Source organism: Glycine soja, chromosome 3 (assembly GCF_004193775.1).
Source record: "Glycine soja cultivar W05 chromosome 3, ASM419377v2, whole genome shotgun sequence".
Lineage (NCBI taxonomy): Eukaryota > Viridiplantae > Streptophyta > Magnoliopsida > Fabales > Fabaceae > Glycine > Glycine soja.
In genome coordinates, this window is record NC_041004.1 from 46533985 (window position 1) to 46552767 (window position 18783).

General features: G+C 35.0%; 4 protein-coding genes across 7 annotated transcripts; 3 read left to right on the forward strand and 1 right to left on the reverse strand.

Annotated features, from left to right (window-relative positions):
* Nucleotides 1-1338: 1338 nt before the first annotated feature.
* Nucleotides 1339-5653, forward strand: LOC114407728 (protein PHR1-LIKE 1-like). Of its 3 annotated transcripts, XM_028370941.1 has the most exons (9): nucleotides 1339-1648; nucleotides 1894-2015; nucleotides 2780-3348; nucleotides 3842-3995; nucleotides 4086-4162; nucleotides 4256-4295; nucleotides 4583-4640; nucleotides 4878-4947; nucleotides 5043-5653. In XM_028370941.1, the coding sequence occupies exons 2-9, from the start codon at nucleotides 1976-1978 to the stop codon at nucleotides 5340-5342; spliced, it is 1308 nt and encodes a 435-aa protein (XP_028226742.1). In that variant the 5' UTR covers nucleotides 1339-1648; nucleotides 1894-1975; the 3' UTR covers nucleotides 5343-5653. The 3 variants fall into 3 exon arrangements, with proteins under 3 accessions (XP_028226742.1, XP_028226744.1, XP_028226743.1); XM_028370943.1 differs by lacking the exon at nucleotides 1894-2015 and having other exon boundaries at nucleotides 1355-1648; nucleotides 2785-3348; XM_028370942.1 differs by lacking the exon at nucleotides 1894-2015 and having other exon boundaries at nucleotides 1362-1648.
* A 726-nt stretch (nucleotides 5654-6379) lies between these two features.
* Nucleotides 6380-9928, forward strand: LOC114407731 (peroxisome biogenesis protein 12-like). The gene is made up of 9 exons (XM_028370945.1): nucleotides 6380-6698; nucleotides 6777-6916; nucleotides 6995-7232; nucleotides 7376-7485; nucleotides 8253-8327; nucleotides 8515-8601; nucleotides 8915-9001; nucleotides 9199-9336; nucleotides 9705-9928. Exons 1-9 carry the CDS (start codon nucleotides 6485-6487, stop codon nucleotides 9774-9776), a joined length of 1161 nt encoding a protein of 386 aa, XP_028226746.1. The 5' UTR covers nucleotides 6380-6484; the 3' UTR covers nucleotides 9777-9928.
* A 139-nt stretch (nucleotides 9929-10067) lies between these two features.
* Nucleotides 10068-12181, reverse strand: LOC114407729. The gene is made up of 4 exons (XM_028370944.1): nucleotides 11740-12181; nucleotides 11575-11660; nucleotides 10381-11494; nucleotides 10068-10296 (listed from the first exon to the last, which is right to left on the reverse strand). Exons 1-4 carry the CDS (start codon nucleotides 11833-11835, stop codon nucleotides 10216-10218), a joined length of 1377 nt encoding a protein of 458 aa, XP_028226745.1. The 5' UTR covers nucleotides 11836-12181; the 3' UTR covers nucleotides 10068-10215.
* Nucleotides 12182-13769: 1588 nt separating this feature from the next.
* Nucleotides 13770-18775, forward strand: LOC114407733. 2 transcript variants are annotated; one of them, XM_028370949.1, is made up of 9 exons: nucleotides 13770-14737; nucleotides 15326-15463; nucleotides 15548-15675; nucleotides 16029-16278; nucleotides 16416-16581; nucleotides 17399-17501; nucleotides 17633-17761; nucleotides 18025-18240; nucleotides 18320-18775. In XM_028370949.1, the coding sequence occupies exons 1-9, from the start codon at nucleotides 14503-14505 to the stop codon at nucleotides 18599-18601; spliced, it is 1647 nt and encodes a 548-aa protein (XP_028226750.1). In that variant the 5' UTR covers nucleotides 13770-14502; the 3' UTR covers nucleotides 18602-18775. The 2 variants fall into 2 exon arrangements, with proteins under 2 accessions (XP_028226750.1, XP_028226748.1); XM_028370947.1 differs by having other exon boundaries at nucleotides 13771-14737; nucleotides 15326-15675.
* The last annotated feature ends 8 nt before the right edge of the window (nucleotides 18776-18783 follow it).

Here is an 18783-nt window from a genome sequence, read left to right on the forward strand (position 1 = left end):
ATTAATAAATATTTTTTCTTTTTATCACCATCATTCGTATATTCTCTATATTTTTGTTCTCGTCTTTATTCTTCTTGTTTCTTGTCAATGTTTATGATTATGAGGTTCAAATGCAGGAACCCCGAACCGAACTACAAGTGGAGTTGGATTTTTTTCTTCTTGCTGCCGTGGGCTAAGCCCAATTTGCTTGTCTTTTGGATCCTACACTCCTACTCCACTATTGCATCTTGCACCTCAAATTGCATTTCAAAAAACTTATTTGGGATTATGGGCATGTTTGGGTAAGCTTCTTTAGAAGCACTTCTAAAAGAAGAAAAAAGATGAGATGAATTTTTTCATAAACAAAAATAAGCTCTTCATAAATTAATTTTTAGAAGCTCACCAATATAGCTTCTCTAAAAGATGAGATGACATCTACAAATTATCTAATGGAAATCTCATTTTAGCTAATGGAGAATCTCATTTCATTTTTTTTTTCTTATTTTCTTCTAGAAGTACTTCTAGAGAAGCTTACACCCAAACAGACCCTATAAATTTGTATTCTGGATTAGATTTTTCGGAATACAAGAGAAGGAAGATATAATAGTAGTAGCGTAAGAAATAAGAAAATTATTATTTCCACTCCCTCTAGTTAGTAATACACTCCCCTTTATAATTATTTTTCCTAAAATAGCCTGGAAATTATAATTTATAGTAAACGTTCTCCAGAAGACCGCACCCCCTCCTCCGACCTGTTGCATATATACTAAATGAATAATTATTTCAACTTTGGTTTGGTAATGAAAGCGGAATTGCTGCATCCGGAAAAGGTGAGATGGGAGGAGATAGCTAGTGAGAATGACTCCAACTAGGTCAAAGCAATGTGGAAGAAGAAGTTCAGAAGTTGGGATTTGGTAGAAATTGGGGATTAAGGGAATTGTTTGTGCAAATGGAATTTGGAAATTAAATGTATGGAATTATGCACACCTTCCATACTGTATTTGGTTGGTGCGTGATATTTAGCTGCCATCCATGAAAATATGAAATTTGAGAATTATTAGTTCATTAGTAGGAAGGTGGTACGAACTACACAGTACAGCATAAGCATGGCTTCTATTCATTTTCCACAAAATTGACACAGCGAACTTGCCAAGAAAGTGACTTGGATTGGCCATTTTGGACTTGTGTGCGTGTGTGTGTCCAGTTTCACACCACTCATCAGCAGCCAACATTACATTACTTGCTTGCGTTATCAAAGTCAACAACTTGCGAATGGCAGCTAAGAACAAACAAACAAATAAACGCAATCATACGACATGGACTAGAATCGGACGGCTCAGAACCAATGTGACCCACACGTGTGAGCCGCAGGATGTTTTTGTTCTTTTTCTTTTTCGCTTCACTTTGTTACCATAGTCACTCTAGAACTAGAATCAAAAGCAAGAGCCTATAGTTGACGGCGTTGGTTGGGGTTCTAAGATTGTTTTGTTTGAGTTAAACGCGACAAACTCAAATACGTGTGCATTACAACTCCTAACCCCTCACCATCCTCTTCTTCTCTCTCATTCATACCCCTCCTTTTTTATTTGTATTCTCAGCTTTGTTAGATTCCGTTTCTGGTTTTTCCCAATTCCATAGTACTCTGTTATCGTCGTCATCCCTTTTATAGGTAAGATTTTCTGTTCACCCTTTTCACACGACACTGCTTATAATTATTGGTTTGCTTATGTTTACACATAGGATTGTTAATTATTAATTGAGTTTCATCTATTATACTTCTGTATGCCTTGTTAAATTTTGTAATTTTAGTTGTTTTTTTTTTTTTAATGAAATTTCTTTGAATCTGGGAGTTTGATTTTGATCTGTTCTGGTCTGAATTGGGTGGTCTCAACGAACGATTATTGGTTGCAAAAGAGGCATCTTGTGTGGCGGGTACCTTTTTCTTTAATTGGTGGTTGTAAAGAGCGAGGTGTGGGGTGTTTCTGTGACACGAAGGATGACACTTGTCATTTGTCAATGTTTGCCTTTAACTAACGGTGAATTTCAGTGTGATGGCCCCCTTTAACACTCTTTTTCTTCAAGCCTCCATTCTGCCAAAGCTGATGCTTGAACTGAACTCGTTTCTAATTTACCATTCATATTGGTATTTTCTATATTGGTTTTTGTGTAGCTTTGTTTTAAAATGCAACAGCAGCTCACAATTACCACCACCCTTTTGTTTTTGTTCATGAGCTTGGCTAGCTTCTAATTCATGACTTCAAGCTGATCACTTTTTTATTTTATTAGTTATAAACAGGCTTGTGCTGTATGCTATGCTTCTTATTTCATGTTATTTACCTTGGCGATTACAACTTGTTTTTATTCTCAAGATAATAAGATTCAAGGTTAAATCAATGTACACTGTGTGAAGATGCCTCTGATTTTCTTTTTGTACCCGTTATAAGTTGCAGATATTGTGATTCAAATAACATTGTTTCTGACCTTGTGTTGGCTAGCATTTTTTCCCTTCAAAGGCTTTTGCCATTTTTTGAATAATATCCATGAAAACTGTGATGTGTAGGGGTATTAGGTAACTGTGTTGGTGTTTCATTACTTCTATCTGTTTTCTAGAGCTTTTATGACTTAAACCCTTTACTTCTCATAGGATTAAGCTTGAAATCTAGACCAGTGAGATATGAAAAGGCAGAAAAAACACTACCTTACCAAATTGCTGTATATTCTGTCCAGTAGGTGGTAAAGATAACTTATTATTAGTGGTTGATTAGCTGACATACAACTTTTTTTTTTATGTTGAAATCAGGACAGACAAAGCTGATTCACTTAGGAGCCTCGAGAGCTATGTCTACATCTTCTCGTGTTCTTCCCACTCCATTGGAAAACAAGTATATGAAACCCCCAGATTCTTTTCAGCTTTCGCCAGTCAGAGATCTGACTGCAAATTCAGCCTCATCAAATTCAATCAGAAGTGCTGGGAAGATGTTTTCTTCACCTTCTAAATGTCCCGATGACTTCCCTTTTTCCTCTGTTTCACAGCATGATAGGCAATATCAAGATCCCCCCTTTGTTTCTCAGACAATTGGTGATAGCGTGTCTTCCGAAATACATTCAATGACATTCATTTCTCACCCTCAAGAAAATGAAGATCTTTCCTGGGGACCAGATCCATGTCAGGATATTCTTGGCTTTCCTGAAAATGTTTCTGTCCAGCATGATCAGGTGGAAAACAATGGTTGTTACATAAATGATGATAATGTCAAAAGATCTGATTTTGGGGAGTGGGTTGATCAGTTAATGTCAATTGATGATTCTCTTCACCCGAGCTGGAGTCAGCTTCTTGCTGATGACAATGTAGCAGAACCAAAACCAAAGGTTTGTTTCTCGAGCTGATTACTGCCATGCTTGTTCTCACATGTGAAGTTCTAGAACCAGTAGGTGGTATCTCATTTTTGGATTCCTCTTTGTGGTCTATGGGTCATGATTTTCATACATGAACTAGTTACCGATGCAGATGAAAGTTAAGTTAATCTTGATCTTTTTATCTTGTGATGACAAGTGAGTAAAATGATGGCTATAAATCTCCGTCTAAGTTTCCCCTTAAATTTACCTTTCTACATGGAGATGGTTGTAATTTATTTGGTGCATGTAGGTGCTAAATTCTAATTTCTATCTATTTCATCACCATGTACATGTGAATTTGTGTAAATAGTTCATTCCCTCTTCTCTGCTATGTGTAAATGTGATTCTTAACAGTTTGAACTCATGTACCTTAACTTTTTTTGTTCAATAGTTTCTCTTATTGATGTATATTGTGTTTATTTTTATTGCACAAGTTGCGGAAACATATCCTACTCTGTTGATGCAGGCATCTCAGGTTCCTCCGCAGCAGCATATACCATCTGGAGAAGTTGTTGGTAATTCAGCATCAACTGCATCGCAGACTAAGGCTAGAATGCGTTGGACTCCAGAACTTCACGAGGCCTTTGTGGAAGCAGTTAATCACCTTGGTGGTAGTGAGAGTATGTTTACGTCTCCATAATCTTATACTTTTTTACCTTACTTCTAGAATTTTTCTTGTCATCTCATGATGGTAACAACTTAACACGCAGAGGCTACTCCAAAGGGTGTGTTGAATCAAATGAAAGTTGAAGGTCTTACTATCTATCATGTAAAAAGCCACTTGCAGGTACATTTGTGATTTATCATCCTCTTAAATAGCTTATGGGTGTGATGTCAATTTATTTAATCTAATGTTTTTCACATTATTTTTTAATTTCAGAAGTATAGAACTGCCAGATACAAACCAGAGCCATCAGAAGGTATGTAAAGTGTATTTATGAACTCTATTGTGCATATAACCAGACATCAAGGAAGATGTTCTTTTTCGTCTTCCTTAATCCTATTTTTGGATTGAGAAAGAAAGTAGTGAGGAAACAAAAGGAAAGTGTTGAATGCCATTTTTCCTGCCATTCTCCATACATTTCAACAATAATGCCATTTCTTTAGGGTCACAGTGCATTATAAGCATTAAGCACACAAAAATTCCTTTTCATTTTTTGACAAAAAACGATTAAGGGTGTGAACGAGTCCTTTTCTATGCCTGCAGGAACGTCTGAGAAAAAGGTGACTCCAATGGAAGAAATGAAATCTCTAGACTTGAAAACGTGAGCTCTGTCTCTTTCTCTCTCTCTCTATGTTAGTTATTGCATAATGTAATGTTTACTCAATGTAACTTTCCTCTAATTATTATATATTTTAATTTGAGATATAACCAAACAAAGATTGGTACCAGTTAGACGGCAATACAAGTTTGAATTTCACTGTTGCAAGATATATTTTCATGTCGTATGTGAACAGTTGCTTCATAGATTTTCGTACTTGAGTTTGTTTTTCTTTTGCAGGAGTAAGGGGATCACTGAAGCATTACGTTTACAGATGGAACTCCAGAAGCGACTTCACGAACAACTTGAGGTAATTAATATAGTAGTACTTGAGGTTTTCTTGAGGAGGAGTTTTGTTTGCTTTGCAAGTTTTTGGCATGTTCTGATATGGCAACTTTGATACAGATCCAAAGAAAGTTGCAGATTCAAATTGAAGACCAAGGGAAACGTCTTCAGATGATGTTTGAGAAACAGAGAGAGATGGGTGACAGCAAGGTTAACGTCTCCTTGGACGAGCCTTCTGCTGCTGCACCATCAGAAACAGTAGAAACCACAAATGAGGAACGCCACAAATTTGAAAGCATTCCAAAAGCCATACCCGAAGAGAAGGAGTCAAGCACAACAAAACAAATTGCAGGTGAAGCTGAAGAAATGATCAAGGAAGATGAAGTTGCACCACCCACAAAACGGGTGAAAAGTTCGTAACAGCAGGATCGTTGTTTTATGCCTTCTAGATTTGTTTAATATTCTTAGACTGGTTTGGACTCCATGGAACTTGTAGAAATATTATTGGATCCAAGGATGTTTCAACTTGCTCATTTATCACAGCCATTTCCTATGAAAATATGGCATGAGTGCCACAAGTAATGGTGGCTCATTGTGATGGAAATTTTGTTACCATCCTCTTAGTGGTCCTTGAGGTTTTTTTTTTTTCTTTTCTTTTTCACATGTAAACTAGCATTTATTTATACCTGTGTTTAATGTATTATATAGAAAATCAGAATTGAAAAATAAAAGTAATATTAAGACTCCAAAGAAATAATACATTTTCAAAAAGTTCAAGAGGGCGAATTTTCTTTTAAAGAATTTGTGTTTGTTGAAAAGAGATATAGAATGAAGTGAGATGAAATAAATATTACTATTAATGATAAAATAAGATGAAATTTAGATGAATGAAAAATGAAATGGAAAGAAATAAAATAAAATAATTTTAGTAGTTTATTATTTAAATTACTTAAAGTAAATTGAAATAAATAACGAGGATAAAGATTTATTTGAGTTTAATAGACACGTACAGTTTTTATATTATCAATAATAGAAAATAATAATAATAATAATAATAATAATAATAATAATAATATATTTATTGAAGTAAGTATTACAATAAATTGATAAGTTTAATATATATATATATGTGTGTGTGTGTGTTTTATTAAATCAATGCATATATTATTAATCCAATTTATTTTGTTTAATAGTACTACTATCATGCAATTTTATTATTTCAGAAACAATGAAATAGATATTTTATTTTGCTTTGTTACAAGAGGTTAATTTTAGTACAATTTTTTTTTAAGAATAATTTGAGTACATTGTATCATTAACTAATTAAAAATCATTTTAGATATATAGTAATTATAAAATTAACAATTTTATATAATAATAATAATTTAAGATTAGATTAGATGAAAATGTAAGATTTGTATTTTAATTAAACTTCTATTAGAGATAATTACATGTGTAAACAAAACATAGAGCAAGTAGAAGAGATAGATAAATGGAAAGCGAGCTAAGCATGGCGGTGGTTGGTGGTGGTGCCTGCCGGAATTGAATTGAATTGAAGAGAGATGTTGTTTCAGGTGGGCGGGCAAGGCAGTCGCCCCACCTTCTTCGAGATGGCGGCGGCTCAACAACTGCCGGCGAGCCTCCGCGCCGCTTTGACATACTCCATCGGCGTCTTGGCCTTACGGAGACCCTTCCTTCACAAACTCCTCGACTTCGAAGACGAATCCTTCGCCTTACTCATGCTCGTCCTCGAATCCCACACCTTACGAACCACAGGTATAAAAAAATCAAACACACCCTCACTCATAATAATAACATCAACTAATTCATTCTTCTCTCCTTCCTTCTTTCTAGATGCTTCCTTTTCGGAATCTCTCTACGGCCTCCGAAGAAGGCCCGCCAATATCGCCCTCAAGAATGACGACGCCACTACCACCACCACCAGCAGCAGCGCATTACGGAGGCGCCAGAGAGTTCTTTCCGTTGTTTTTTTGGTACTTTGCTGTTCTCATTTCTCGTGTAACCCTAATTTCCTCGATTCTTTCTGATTGAGTAGTGCTGTGTTGGAAAAGGTTGTGTTGCCGTATTTGAAATCCAAGTTGCATTCAATCTACAACAGAGAAAGGGAAGCCAGGCTTCAAGCCACTCTATGGGGAGATGAAACCCAAGGCTTTGATGATGGCCGAGGAGATTATTCTCCGGTGTCAACGCTAACTTCTGATGCCGCAGCCTCCATTTCAATGCGCATCGCAAACAGAGTTCAGAGAATTGTTGGGTTTTGCTACCCGTGGTTACATGCTAGTACTGAGGGTATGTCAAATTCAAATACAAATTAACATGATTTTAATAATTCAATTTTTTTTCAAGGTTATGCATTCTATTCTATCTGTGACAATTATTTCTTTGGAGTCTGAATATCCTTAAAGGTCTAAAGTATCATATTTACAATGCAGGCTTGCAATTTGCTTACCAACTCTTATACCTGTTGGATGCTACTGGATACTACTCGCTAGCACTGCACGCACTTGGGATTCATGTTTGCCGAGCTACAGGGCAAGAGCTGGTACACAATTAGAAATTAGGATATTGCATTCAGAAAAATCTTCATTTTGTGTTATTTGGAAAAAAAAAAAATTGGCCATGCATTTATACATAATTTTTATTTGCTCTGTTTCTTTTGTTACTCCAGTGTTTTTTCTTTTACTTTTTCACACGAGCAATATCTCAACTCTCAAGCTTGCCATACATTGGCGGCAGCCTCCTTGTTCCCAAAGTGTAATTAAATGAAATAACTTTTCCACCATGCCACACTTGTCAACATTTAAAAATATTCTTACCATCTGGTGGTTGTTAAGTGATAGTATAGTGTTATGGGTTGCATGTTTGTTTGTTTGTTTGTGAGTGTGTGTTAAAGTGGTTAATGAGTGAATTATGAAAGAAAAAATCTATCGGTATGTAATATTAAACTATATTTGTAGTTGTTGCTAATTTAATGCACAATCCTTCCAAGAACTCCAAACATGTTTCAAATGCAATGAGTGGTTGTCTGCATCAGTCTGTCATGTACCTATGTTCTATGGTGTTGTAATTATGCTTGAAAAAATATATACTAATATACTATTATTTGCCTTCTTCAATATGTCAGACTCAAATAAATAATTCAAAGTAACAATTTGTGAGCTTTGTTTTGTGAGTGTATAACTCTGTTAGTTACTCACAATTTTGTGGCTTAAAAACATTATAATTGTTGGGTTAATTGGTGAAAGAGAAATTTGTTCATTTCTGTTTGTGTGATTGATTTTGCTCTTTTCTCCTTTCATGTCAAGATAGATGGATACCTCTTCTAGGATTTCAAAGATGCGTAACCGTGAACGTGAGAGGCTTCGTGGGCCTCAATGGTTGAAGGTATGTGATTTTTTTATCAGTATAATGACTTTTATCTTTCCCTGATTTTCCATGAATTAAGAAGAAACTGAAGAAGTTAGTTAGTTAAACTTTTTTTCTGTATATTTCGCATGAAGCATGATAATGCTGACTGTATGAATTAATGTTCTTTTTATGCTCCATTTTAACCACATGATTCGAATCTCAGACATTGCAAGGAGCATTGCTCAGCTGTTCGTACACTGTACTTGACTATGCACAAACCGGATTGATTGCAGCAGTGTTCTTTTTTAAAGTGAGATGGCTAATCCTTTAAATACATATATGTTTTTCCTTTGTTCACTGAGTACTAACAATATCCTGAAAGATGTACTAATGATGTTGTAGCATGGTAGATATTATTGACTTATTTAGATTTGATTTGTATCCTAACTAATTATCCAATATTTCTACTAATGGGAGCTAGTTTATCTTAAGTTTGACTTCTTGTTCTGTCTAGAGGTTCCCTTAAGTATGCTTTCTGGTGATATGCTGTTAAATAGGTTAGCTTTATGTGCTTATTACTAAGGAGCATAATTATTAACACATCACCTATTTGAATTATGTAGATGATGGAATGGTGGTACCAGTCTGCCGAGGAGAGAATGTCAGCTCCTACAGTATATCCTCCACCCCCTCCTCCTCCACCACCAAAGGTGAAGAAGCAAATTTAAGCTTTTCTCCCACCTCTCTCCACGGGCAGTTGTTTTGACTTTGTTTTACCTGAATGAATTTTCTGGACAAATAAATTATATCTATTTTCAACTTTCATTGTAAAAGCTTCTTTTTCTTTTTCACTACATTTTCTATGTAGTGTCACACACTGTCAGTAATTAGAATCTTGTACAAACAGGTAGCGAAAGAAGGGATACCACTACCACCAGACAGAACAATTTGCCCCTTATGCTCGCAAAAGCGTGTAAATCCATCTGTAGTTTCAGTTTCAGGGTTTGTCTTCTGCTATGCTTGCATATTTAAGTATATTACTCAGGTGAGAGCTCTAGACATCCTTACTGTGACTAATATATAACCTACATATAAATGCAAACTGGTTTTACTTTTCATGATTCTCTATACTGACGACTTCATGACTAAATTTAAACTATATTACGAGATACATTAGAAATTTCTGGGAAGTTCAATTAGATATATTGCGGATGCATGAAGCCTTTTGGTTGCCAGAATTTACATGATCCCACTGTGGTTGTCAGATGGGGATCACTCAAACAACTGAATAACAATGTTAACTCATTTCTGTCATATTTATTATGAATATCTTGCAAATCCCACTGAAAATAATCAACTGATGAGTCGTCACTCGTTTTATCTAATGCAAGTTTTCGTGTTTCCCCATTACAGTATAAGCGCTGCCCAATTACTTTAATGCCTTCAACGGTTGACCAGATAAGGAGACTCTTTCATGATGTCTAGGCCAGTTGGAGCGGAATTGGTAGAAATTACAGTTATCTTGAGTACATAGGCAAAAGACTCCCAATTATTGTTGTACTACTACTACTACTACTAATATAAAGTATATCTTTTTCTTTTAGTAAGTGGCTTAATAAGAGGTATCATTTTTGTTATTTTCCTCTTATTCATTCGTTTATGAATACTATATACGTCGTCGTCGCTCAGTAGCACTGGTGGCACTCCTGGCTTTGGCAAATGAACTATATTAATTATTACTCGACATTTGCCCAAAACAATTGCGAAAGTAAGAGCTTCAACTTAGAATTATCTATGCATTAAATGATTAAAGAACTGAATAATATACTAGTAAAGAAATGCATTTGTCACGAATATCCAGGGCTACAACAAAAATCACGCTTCTCTATCACCGCGAGAAAAGAAAAAAAAACCACCTCGTAGCTCAAACTCCTGCAGCACTGGCTTCAAACGCTCTTTCTAGTCTGGTCTGCAATGCCGTTGAACTCCTCTTTGGTTTCACATCCTGCAATACAAGCAGCTATGATTTGTCTACTAACTTCTAATAGTAATGTATAAAAACATAATCGTAAGTAATTCTGATACTTACCTTTCCACTTTTGTTGAATTCCAAATCCATGCTCTGCTCTGTGTGACTCCAATAGCTCCCAACAGTACCTATGATGGGTGTCTCGTCGGGACTCCGGCTTCTAGACCTTCTTGAAGATGCAGATAAAGACAACATCCTGATCTCTTCAAGGGTTAATGCTCCTAAAATTGGCCTATCCTCATGACTCCACGGTGAACCTCTTCTTCCTTTTGGTGTTTGTTCTCCCACAGAACTGGTATTGTTGACGGAATTCAGGGTGGTTTCCGATGATTCAACCAACCAGCTCGAGAGGCTGGTGTCCACCCCAATTTTGTCATCGAACCTCTGCCTTGCCTTGCGGTTTGACAGCTTCAAACTAGGCTCTGGACTAATGGGTATGTTGACATCTTTCACTACCAAGTTGATGTTTTCTTTATCGTTCTTCAGTGTTGCTTTGACTACTGTCCTCTGACTTGGATTCAGCACTGACGAAACATCTGGAATCTTTCCTTGTGTGATGCTGTTTGTGCTTGTAGCATGAGCTGACATTTGACTATTAACTTCGTTCTCTGCTTCAGCTGATGAAATTCGTATTCTAGAATTAGCGGACATAGAAAAGAAAGATTCTGAGGACTCTTCTTGAACCCATGTTTGGTTAACATCAGCGCCTTCTACCCAATCTTTCTTCTCATTGGAAGGATCATCTTCAAGTGTAGCATCCAAACTAACATTTAAATTATTATCATCGTACCCGTCATCATCAGGGCAATCTCTATATCTATACTGAGTGACAGGGTCATTCGCTCTTCCTTTTTCACCTTCCTTCTTGATTAATTCCTTGGTGGCAGGTTGCTGTTCATTGTTCTCGGATGGTTTTCCTTCTTTAACACTTGGGGATGACCCAAATGTGCATACGAGTTGTATTGGACTGTTAACTTCGGCCTCGGCATCTGAAACTTTATTTCTAGAAGAAATGGAGAGGGAGAACAGTGACTCAGAAGACTCTTCTTGATGCGATCTTTTACTAATCTCATCATCTTCTTCTTCCTTCTTACATATCTGAGGTGCTTCCTCTTCCCTTGACCGCTCCTCCTTGGTTTCAACACTCTTAATTGATTGCTCTACATTTTTTATTCTGAAAGCGTAAATGAGGGGATAAATATGTATAATCAAAATACTACAATAAGATCATAACGGAATGAATGTATGGTTTACTTTGATTCTGCTATGCAATCAATGAGTTCTTCAACATCGGTCTTTTGGCGTGCGAGAGGTTCAAAAGCTCCTTCTCTCCCATGGGTCTGTGACAAACAAAATATTTGAATCGTTAATGGAGAGAGAGATGAAGGAAAGTGAGAGAGGTTTTGCTTGCTTGCTTACTTGGGGTTCATCTGTGGAGGGTGTTGCATCGGCGGAACGCAATTGGTTCCTCCGTTTAGAAGTAGGAAAGCAAGGTAGAAAGCAGCACCTCATCATTAACTAATTGATTTTGTGAAAAAAAGTGACTTTAATTTGATGCTTCTAAAGAAGAGAGAACTAGAGTGAGAGTGTTTTGGAGGTCATGGGAAGAGAGAAGGGATTTGAGGAACAGAACAAAGAAAAGAAAAGAGGGATTATTTGAGGAACAGAACAGAAAAAGAGAACCAAACGGTCATGAAAAAGGCTTCAGAACCTGGGATCAGAGCTTTTCAAATTTGACCGTTAAGATTCCCACATCATTCAATAAACACTCAACTCTATTCCTTGTACTTGTACAAGTCCTTGGAATCTGTATTCTCGCACCGTAGCACGTTCCAGATGACTATTTCACTTTAATTAATACCACTATTTCTTTTTCTACACCATCACTCGCTCTTCTATGTTTTTTTATATAGAAATCAAGAAATATAAATAATGACAATAAAGGTGTAGTAATCACAAATGAGTAAATTATGTGATCTTAAAATAATTTTTTTCCTTCAAAATAATGAATATAATACTCTGAACGAATCATATTAGAATAATAATCAATATAATACTTTGAACGAATCATATTAGAATAAGATAAAATTTTAGAGATTATGTAAGTGTGAGATTAGATAAATTAAGAATTATTTATATTAATAAAATACATTTATTTTATTTTATGTAGTTAATTACTTAAAAACTTCATAATTAAGTGTTTTGTTTAACTTTAATTAATTATGAAGAAGTTTTAGTGGAAAATATGTGAGTGAATAAATGACCTAATATTTTTTTAGATTTTTCAATACAATAAATAAGTGAAAAGAATTAAAAGTATTCAATAAATAGTATTAAATAACTGATAATAAAATAATAAATGATATTAAATATCCTTGAAAAGTTAAGCGTGTAAAAACAAAATGTATTAAATAAACTATTAAATAATTTAAAATACTATTTTACCCGTAATACTAGTATTTCTTATTAAACATTCTAATAATTTGAAGAACGTATTGATTAAACTATTCAGTTAAATGCTTCTACATAAAGAATATAAAAATTATTAAACTAAATAATAATATATTTTCTGGAATTAACATTGGAGCAACTTAAATATACCACCAGCTTTTAAAACTGTTATTTTGAATGAGTCCTGAAGATTTTACTTAAAAGGAGCGTTTTTATTAACATATGATTGAGATTTTTTTGTTAAAATTCAAACCTAAAATTTCTGTTTTTTATCATTACAAAAAATAGTAGGAAGCGCAACGGAGCATGAGAGGATCCTATGGCTTATCTTTATATATATATATATTTGGTGAAGGCTTATCTTTATATTATGCATCTAGTTTTCATATATTGTGCATTTAGTTTTTATTTATTTCTTTTTATAAATTTAAATTGATTTTAATTTTAAATCTTAATAAATTAAAGATATTTTAATATTATTGTAATTTTAATCTACTCCTATATTATAAATATTTTAAATAAGCATACACAACTTATCTCAATTTGACATTCCAAAAAAAATCTTGCTATACTCTCAAACCACTTCCTTTATATTGGGATACTTCTTATATATATATATATATATAGTAGTCCACTCTTTCATCTTTATTTTTAAATTGAATTTTAATTATTTTGTTGAGAAAGGATCAATAATTAAAATAATATTATATTATAATTTAAATTATTTATTGTAAATCTAAATTTAGTTTATACGTTTAAGAATATTTATTTATTATAAGTTTTAATTATAATATCATTTATATATTTGAAAAGAGTGTGAACATATAGTTTCTGTGTACTTTCTTGCCTTCTACTGTTTTGTAATTACATGAAGGGAATGTTGGTTGTGGATTTTTGGCTTAATAAATAAAGCCAAAGGGAATGTGGGCACATTTTATTTTGATTGAAGTTGAGGTGCAGCTAGATAGAAATGAAAGAAGAGAAGAGAGGGGACCATCATGGTTCATGGATTGGGCACACAAGACATTATAGCAGTAAATGCCAAGAGGCACCACTTCTCACTTCCCCTTCACACACAGAAACCTGTGAATTCTGATTATGTGGCATCAAAATGCTGCATTTCACTCTTCTCTCTTTTCTTACCCCAACTTCAACTCAACATTCTCATTCATTTACCCTTCTCTTTTAATCAATATGTATAAATAAAAGAAAAACAAAAGGGACAGGTAAGAAAAAAGATAAATCAGGCTCACAGTTTGTTGTCTTGCTCACGGTATGTGTCTTTCTTTGCCACTTTTGCTTAGCCAGTCATCAAGTCATGGCTTCTCATTCCTTTCTTAATTTGCAATGCCTGTATTAGTAGTTGCCGCTTCCTTCCTACCTTCATCCAACTTTTATCACGCTTTTCTTGTGTGTATAGACAGGATCCCCATATTATATTATGCTCAAATTTTGTATCTATCTTTTTTCTTAAATATACTCAAATTTTAATATGACTCTACACTTATCTAGTTTCTATTTCTAATAAGAGAGATATACCCAAATTTTCTGACACTATAAGAATGTAGCTTCCATAAATTCTCATCATGGCCCAAAAAATAGTGTCTTTAGAGAAGTTGGAACAAGGCACGGGTTTGAAGCTTTATGGATCATGAAAAGCTAGTTAGTCCATGAAAATTTTTGAGAAAGAAAAGAAAGGAGAAACATTTTTCTTTTTTTTTTTTAAATGAAATGGAGGCATTGAATGAAAGATCTCTTGCGAGAGTGATTTCGCATAGAGTCCTTCAAATGGGAATCTCATTCCCATGTCAGATTTGTGTTGTGGGGTTTCTTTGTGAAGTCTGTCTTGCCTCTTTCATCTTGGCTGCTCTCACTTCCTTTGGCACTTTACAGCTTGATCGATTTTCATTCTCAACCATGTCAATGCTTAATTTGTCTTGGAACTCTGATCTCAATAACAACATCAGTGAGTTAATTTCCATCTCACCATTACTATAAGTCTATAATTATTACTTTAATTTTATGTCTCTGTTACCTTTTGAAGTTTATTAATAGAGTAGGAGCAATTCAATATACTTTCATTCCTTAGTAACTGGTTTAACAAGTCAAACGTAATTTTTACCAAAATTGTGCACAAAAGAAAAGCAAGGATCAAACAATTTCTCATTACATTTTTCTTCTTCTTTTTTGCTGAGTCCCTACCGTTTTTCCTAAATTGAATGCAAATAATTATTAAATTCAGTTGAAACTTTAAGGACACTGAAATAAGCTTGATGAGTATGACTTTTATGACTTGTAACCGAAGCAACTTATAATTATACTAATGTTTATGCACTATGCACATTGTTTTGCTTTGCATAATCACTACTACAATAAGAACAATCTTGCATACACCAACTGTATATAATACTATCATACACATAAAACTGGTCACTTTAATGTAGTAACCCTTTAAACAATTTCATTACCATTATCATTATGGGTATATAAGTATATTAAATTAACTTAACAGAGAATATCTTTTTCTTTGGCCTTCTTATGGTGACAAGAACAGACTGCAATTTTAAACCCAAGGAAACAGAGAGATTGACGGATTTGAAGAGCAGGGAAGAGAGAGAGTATTTGCTTTATTCAGCTTGGAGTTGTGTGTTGACTAAATCTGAAAGTGAGTGCTTGCTGAAACTTGGAATTAGTAAGTCCAGTTTGCCTAAATCCCCTCATTTGGAAAACTGCAAGGTGAAAACGCAGCTATATGATTGTCTTGATAAGCGCACAGGAAATCATAGCTTCCCCCCATGGACAAGTTGGAAAGGATTGTTGGACACACACCCTGCTGCTGCAACCACTGAGCAGATTAAGATATTAAGGCGTCAAGCTGTACTTGAGAGTGCTTATCCACCTTGGGTATGTTTCTCAATTATTAGTACTTTATTATGGACTCACTGACATTATTATTTTAGGAAACTATTATCATATTAGTTTTGTATTTAATTAGGATTAGGATTTGATTACTATTGGGTTACAAATGCATTATTATGTAATGGAGTTTTGATATAAATTTAATAAAAATATTAAAAAAAAATCAATTATGCGTTACAAATTCCAACATTTAGGATACAATTGTTATCTGAACAACAGCATGTAAAGAAGATTCATGAACTGCATCATTCAGATCATAAAAAAATGACAATTAGATTTGTATCTAAAAAGAATGTTGCAATTACCTGCCATGATTATTATATAGAAGCTTTTGGCAGATTGCAGGATCTGATGAAGAGAACTATCCTTTAACTAGAAAAGTTCAACGTGACATATGGATCCATCAGCATCCATTAAACTGTAACAACCCGAATGTCAAGTTTCTTCTAGCTGATTGGGAGAGATTACCTGGCTTTGGCATTGGTGCTCAGATTGCTGGAATGTGTGGGCTTCTTGCTATTGCAATCAATGAAAGAAGAGTCCTTGTCACTAACTTCTACAATAGAGCTGACCATGATGGATGCAAAGGCATGATAAATTATTGTGATCAATACTCTGGCACTGTACCATTTTGCGGTTATTGTTCAATTAATTTTGAACAACTTGTGTACAATGTGAACATTGGCTAGAAATTGTTACTGTAACTGACACCTGTGTTCATACAGGATCTTCCCGGTCTAGTTGGAATTGTTACTTCTTTCTAGAAACTTCACTAGAATGTCGTCAACGAGCGTTGGAACTCATGAGAAGTGAAGATGCATGGAGTAAAGGAATTGTGACTACAAAAGAAAATTATACATCAAGGCATATATGGGCAGGACCAACTCCAAGGTAGTCACAACAAAGATGCATGGAGTAAAGGAATTGTGACTTAAAAAATAAAATCACTTAAATATCTTTTTAAATTCTGATATATATATCTAGGAAGCGATGCAAGAGACCAAGGTCGCTTTGGAGAAAATCGTGAACGTTAGGTTAAGCGCTGCAGCAATCCGCGGAGTTCAATTCGGGTGTTAAGGATGGTTGCGGCTGCTTCTCAGTCATCTTGCCTACTTTTCCAAGTCATGCAACCCTATGTTGCATGACCAGAAGGGAGATCAATAACAGGGCTTGTCATGAAAATGAAATTTGTCCTCACTATATCAGTAATCTCCACTGAATCAGCAATGCTATAATCTGCATCTCCCTTAGTCTTTTCACTCCCACCTAACCTAGAACCTAGGATAGTTAGAGGTTTAGGATCAAGACTAGCCTCAGCCATGATCTCCTCGCAACAGGTCTCGGAAGCCCACGGTGGTGGCGGAGTGGGGGCCCACCGAGGATCGGCGTCAGCGGAGACGCAGAGGACGCAGAAGTGGTTGAAGGCAACTGGGCGGAGGAGGAAGTGGTCACGGAAGAAGGAGATGACCTTCGATATTTTGATTTATTTATTTTACTTAAAAATCTTCAGAAAATTTAAATTTAATTTTGAAACAAATATTAAAAGGTTTTGAGTCGTCACAAATTACATCAGATATCATGGAGCGGATAGAAGAAAATTTTTATCAGATGCAAAATTTGAATATATATATCAGGCAGCATATTTAATTCAAAGAAAATTATACATCAAGGGTTTTTACTCTTTCATTGTGAATAATGTATGCTGCAGGATATGGGGCGAGCCATGGAACTATTTGCAACCAACAACCGATATAAATGGAAGTCTGGTGGCTTCTCATAGAAAACTGGATAGACGATGGTGGAGAGCACAGGTACACTCCGATACTTTTTTCCTCATTTTAGCAATTTGCCTCAACAACAATCTTCACTTTTATTCTTGTTTCTTCACTTACTTTCATTATTTAATGTTGTTGCCATAAATAAATATTGGTAATATTTTCAGGCTGTACGTTACTTAATGAGGTTTCCAACTGAGTACACATGCAATTTATTGAATGAAGCCCGGCATGCTGCCTTTGGAAAAATAGCTGCGGAAATGGTTCTTGAAAGTCCGGCTGAAGAATGGCCTGAGGTAAACTTTGGATACAGAAAGTAGAGAAGAAACATACATGAATATGCTCTACATCTATATACCTATGGGAAGAATGAGAAGGGGGTATTAGTTTGGAAATCTACCTAATTTTCCATTCAAGATAATTGGGATGATTACATGATAATTCTGATGATAGTATGGAAATTTTCATGTAAATTGACCTTTAACTTGAACTCGGTGATCAAAAGCATGAGATTGTATGAAAACTGTGTTCTTGAAAATTACTTATGGTGATGTCTTAGGAAAATAGGAACAAGTCAGGGTCTGGCATTGAAGAATATGTGTGGTCCAATCACAAGCCATGGATCCCTAGGCCTCTTCTAAGCATCCATGTAAGGATGGGAGACAAAGCGTGTGAAATGAAAGTGGTTGAGTTCGAAGAATACATGCAACTTGCAGACCGGATCAGGAGGCATTTCCCAAACCTTAATAGCATATGGCTGTCCACAGAGATGCAGGTACTGCAACTATATATGTTGGATTTTTCAGCTTTCTTATTCATCATAATACTTGTTAATCGATTTGATTTGATTTCAGGAAGTCATAGACAAAATCAAAGAATATTCTGGTTGGAACTTTCACTATACTAAGGTAAGACGCCAAGGTAGGACTAATGTGTCAATGGCGAAGTATGAAGCTAGCTTGGGGAGGGAGAGCAGCACTAATTACCCACTGGTTAATTTCATGATGGCTGCTGACTCTGATTTTTTCGTTGGAGCGTTGGGATCTACTTGGTGCTTCCTCATAGATGGAATGAGAAATACTGGGGGAAAGGTTATGGCTGGCTATTTAAGCGTTAACAAGGACAGATTTTGGTAGGGTCTGTAAATTAGAGCTAGTCAACGAATATGTTGTCTATATGATATTAATGATACAATGTAAAATAATTTAATTTTGTTGTACGTAGTATTATTTATCATTGTACATGCCATAAATAGCACAACATGATAACGAATCTATTGAAAATAATTAAAGAACAAAAATCTGGAACTTGTTCTGTA

Coding starts and splice junctions, on each gene's coding strand:
- LOC114407728 (XM_028370941.1), top strand. CDS start 1,976: ATGACACTTGTCATTTGTCAATGTTTGCCTTTAACTAACG. Junction 4,163..4,255: donor ATGTAAAAAGCCACTTGCAG/GTACATTTGTGA, acceptor TTTTAATTTCAG/AAGTATAGAACTGCCAGATA. Junction 4,641..4,877: donor AAATCTCTAGACTTGAAAAC/GTGAGCTCTGTC, acceptor TTTCTTTTGCAG/GAGTAAGGGGATCACTGAAG.
- LOC114407731 (XM_028370945.1), top strand. CDS start 6,485: ATGTTGTTTCAGGTGGGCGGGCAAGGCAGTCGCCCCACCTTCTTCGAG. Junction 6,917..6,994: donor TTCTTTCCGTTGTTTTTTTG/GTACTTTGCTGT, acceptor GTGTTGGAAAAG/GTTGTGTTGCCGTATTTGAA. Junction 7,233..7,375: donor GTTACATGCTAGTACTGAGG/GTATGTCAAATT, acceptor TTTACAATGCAG/GCTTGCAATTTGCTTACCAA.
- LOC114407729 (XM_028370944.1), bottom strand. CDS start 11,835: ATGATGAGGTGCTGCTTTCTACCTTGCTTTCCTACTTCTAAACGGAGG. Junction 11,661..11,739: donor CCTCCACAGATGAACCCCAA/GTAAGCAAGCAA, acceptor TGTTTGTCACAG/ACCCATGGGAGAGAAGGAGC. Junction 10,297..10,380: donor AATTCAACAAAAGTGGAAAG/GTAAGTATCAGA, acceptor CTTGTATTGCAG/GATGTGAAACCAAAGAGGAG.
- LOC114407733 (XM_028370947.1), top strand. CDS start 14,503: ATGGAGGCATTGAATGAAAGATCTCTTGCGAGAGTGATTTCGCATAGA. Junction 15,676..16,028: donor AGAGTGCTTATCCACCTTGG/GTATGTTTCTCA, acceptor AGCTTTTGGCAG/ATTGCAGGATCTGATGAAGA. Junction 17,762..18,024: donor CGGCTGAAGAATGGCCTGAG/GTAAACTTTGGA, acceptor GTGATGTCTTAG/GAAAATAGGAACAAGTCAGG.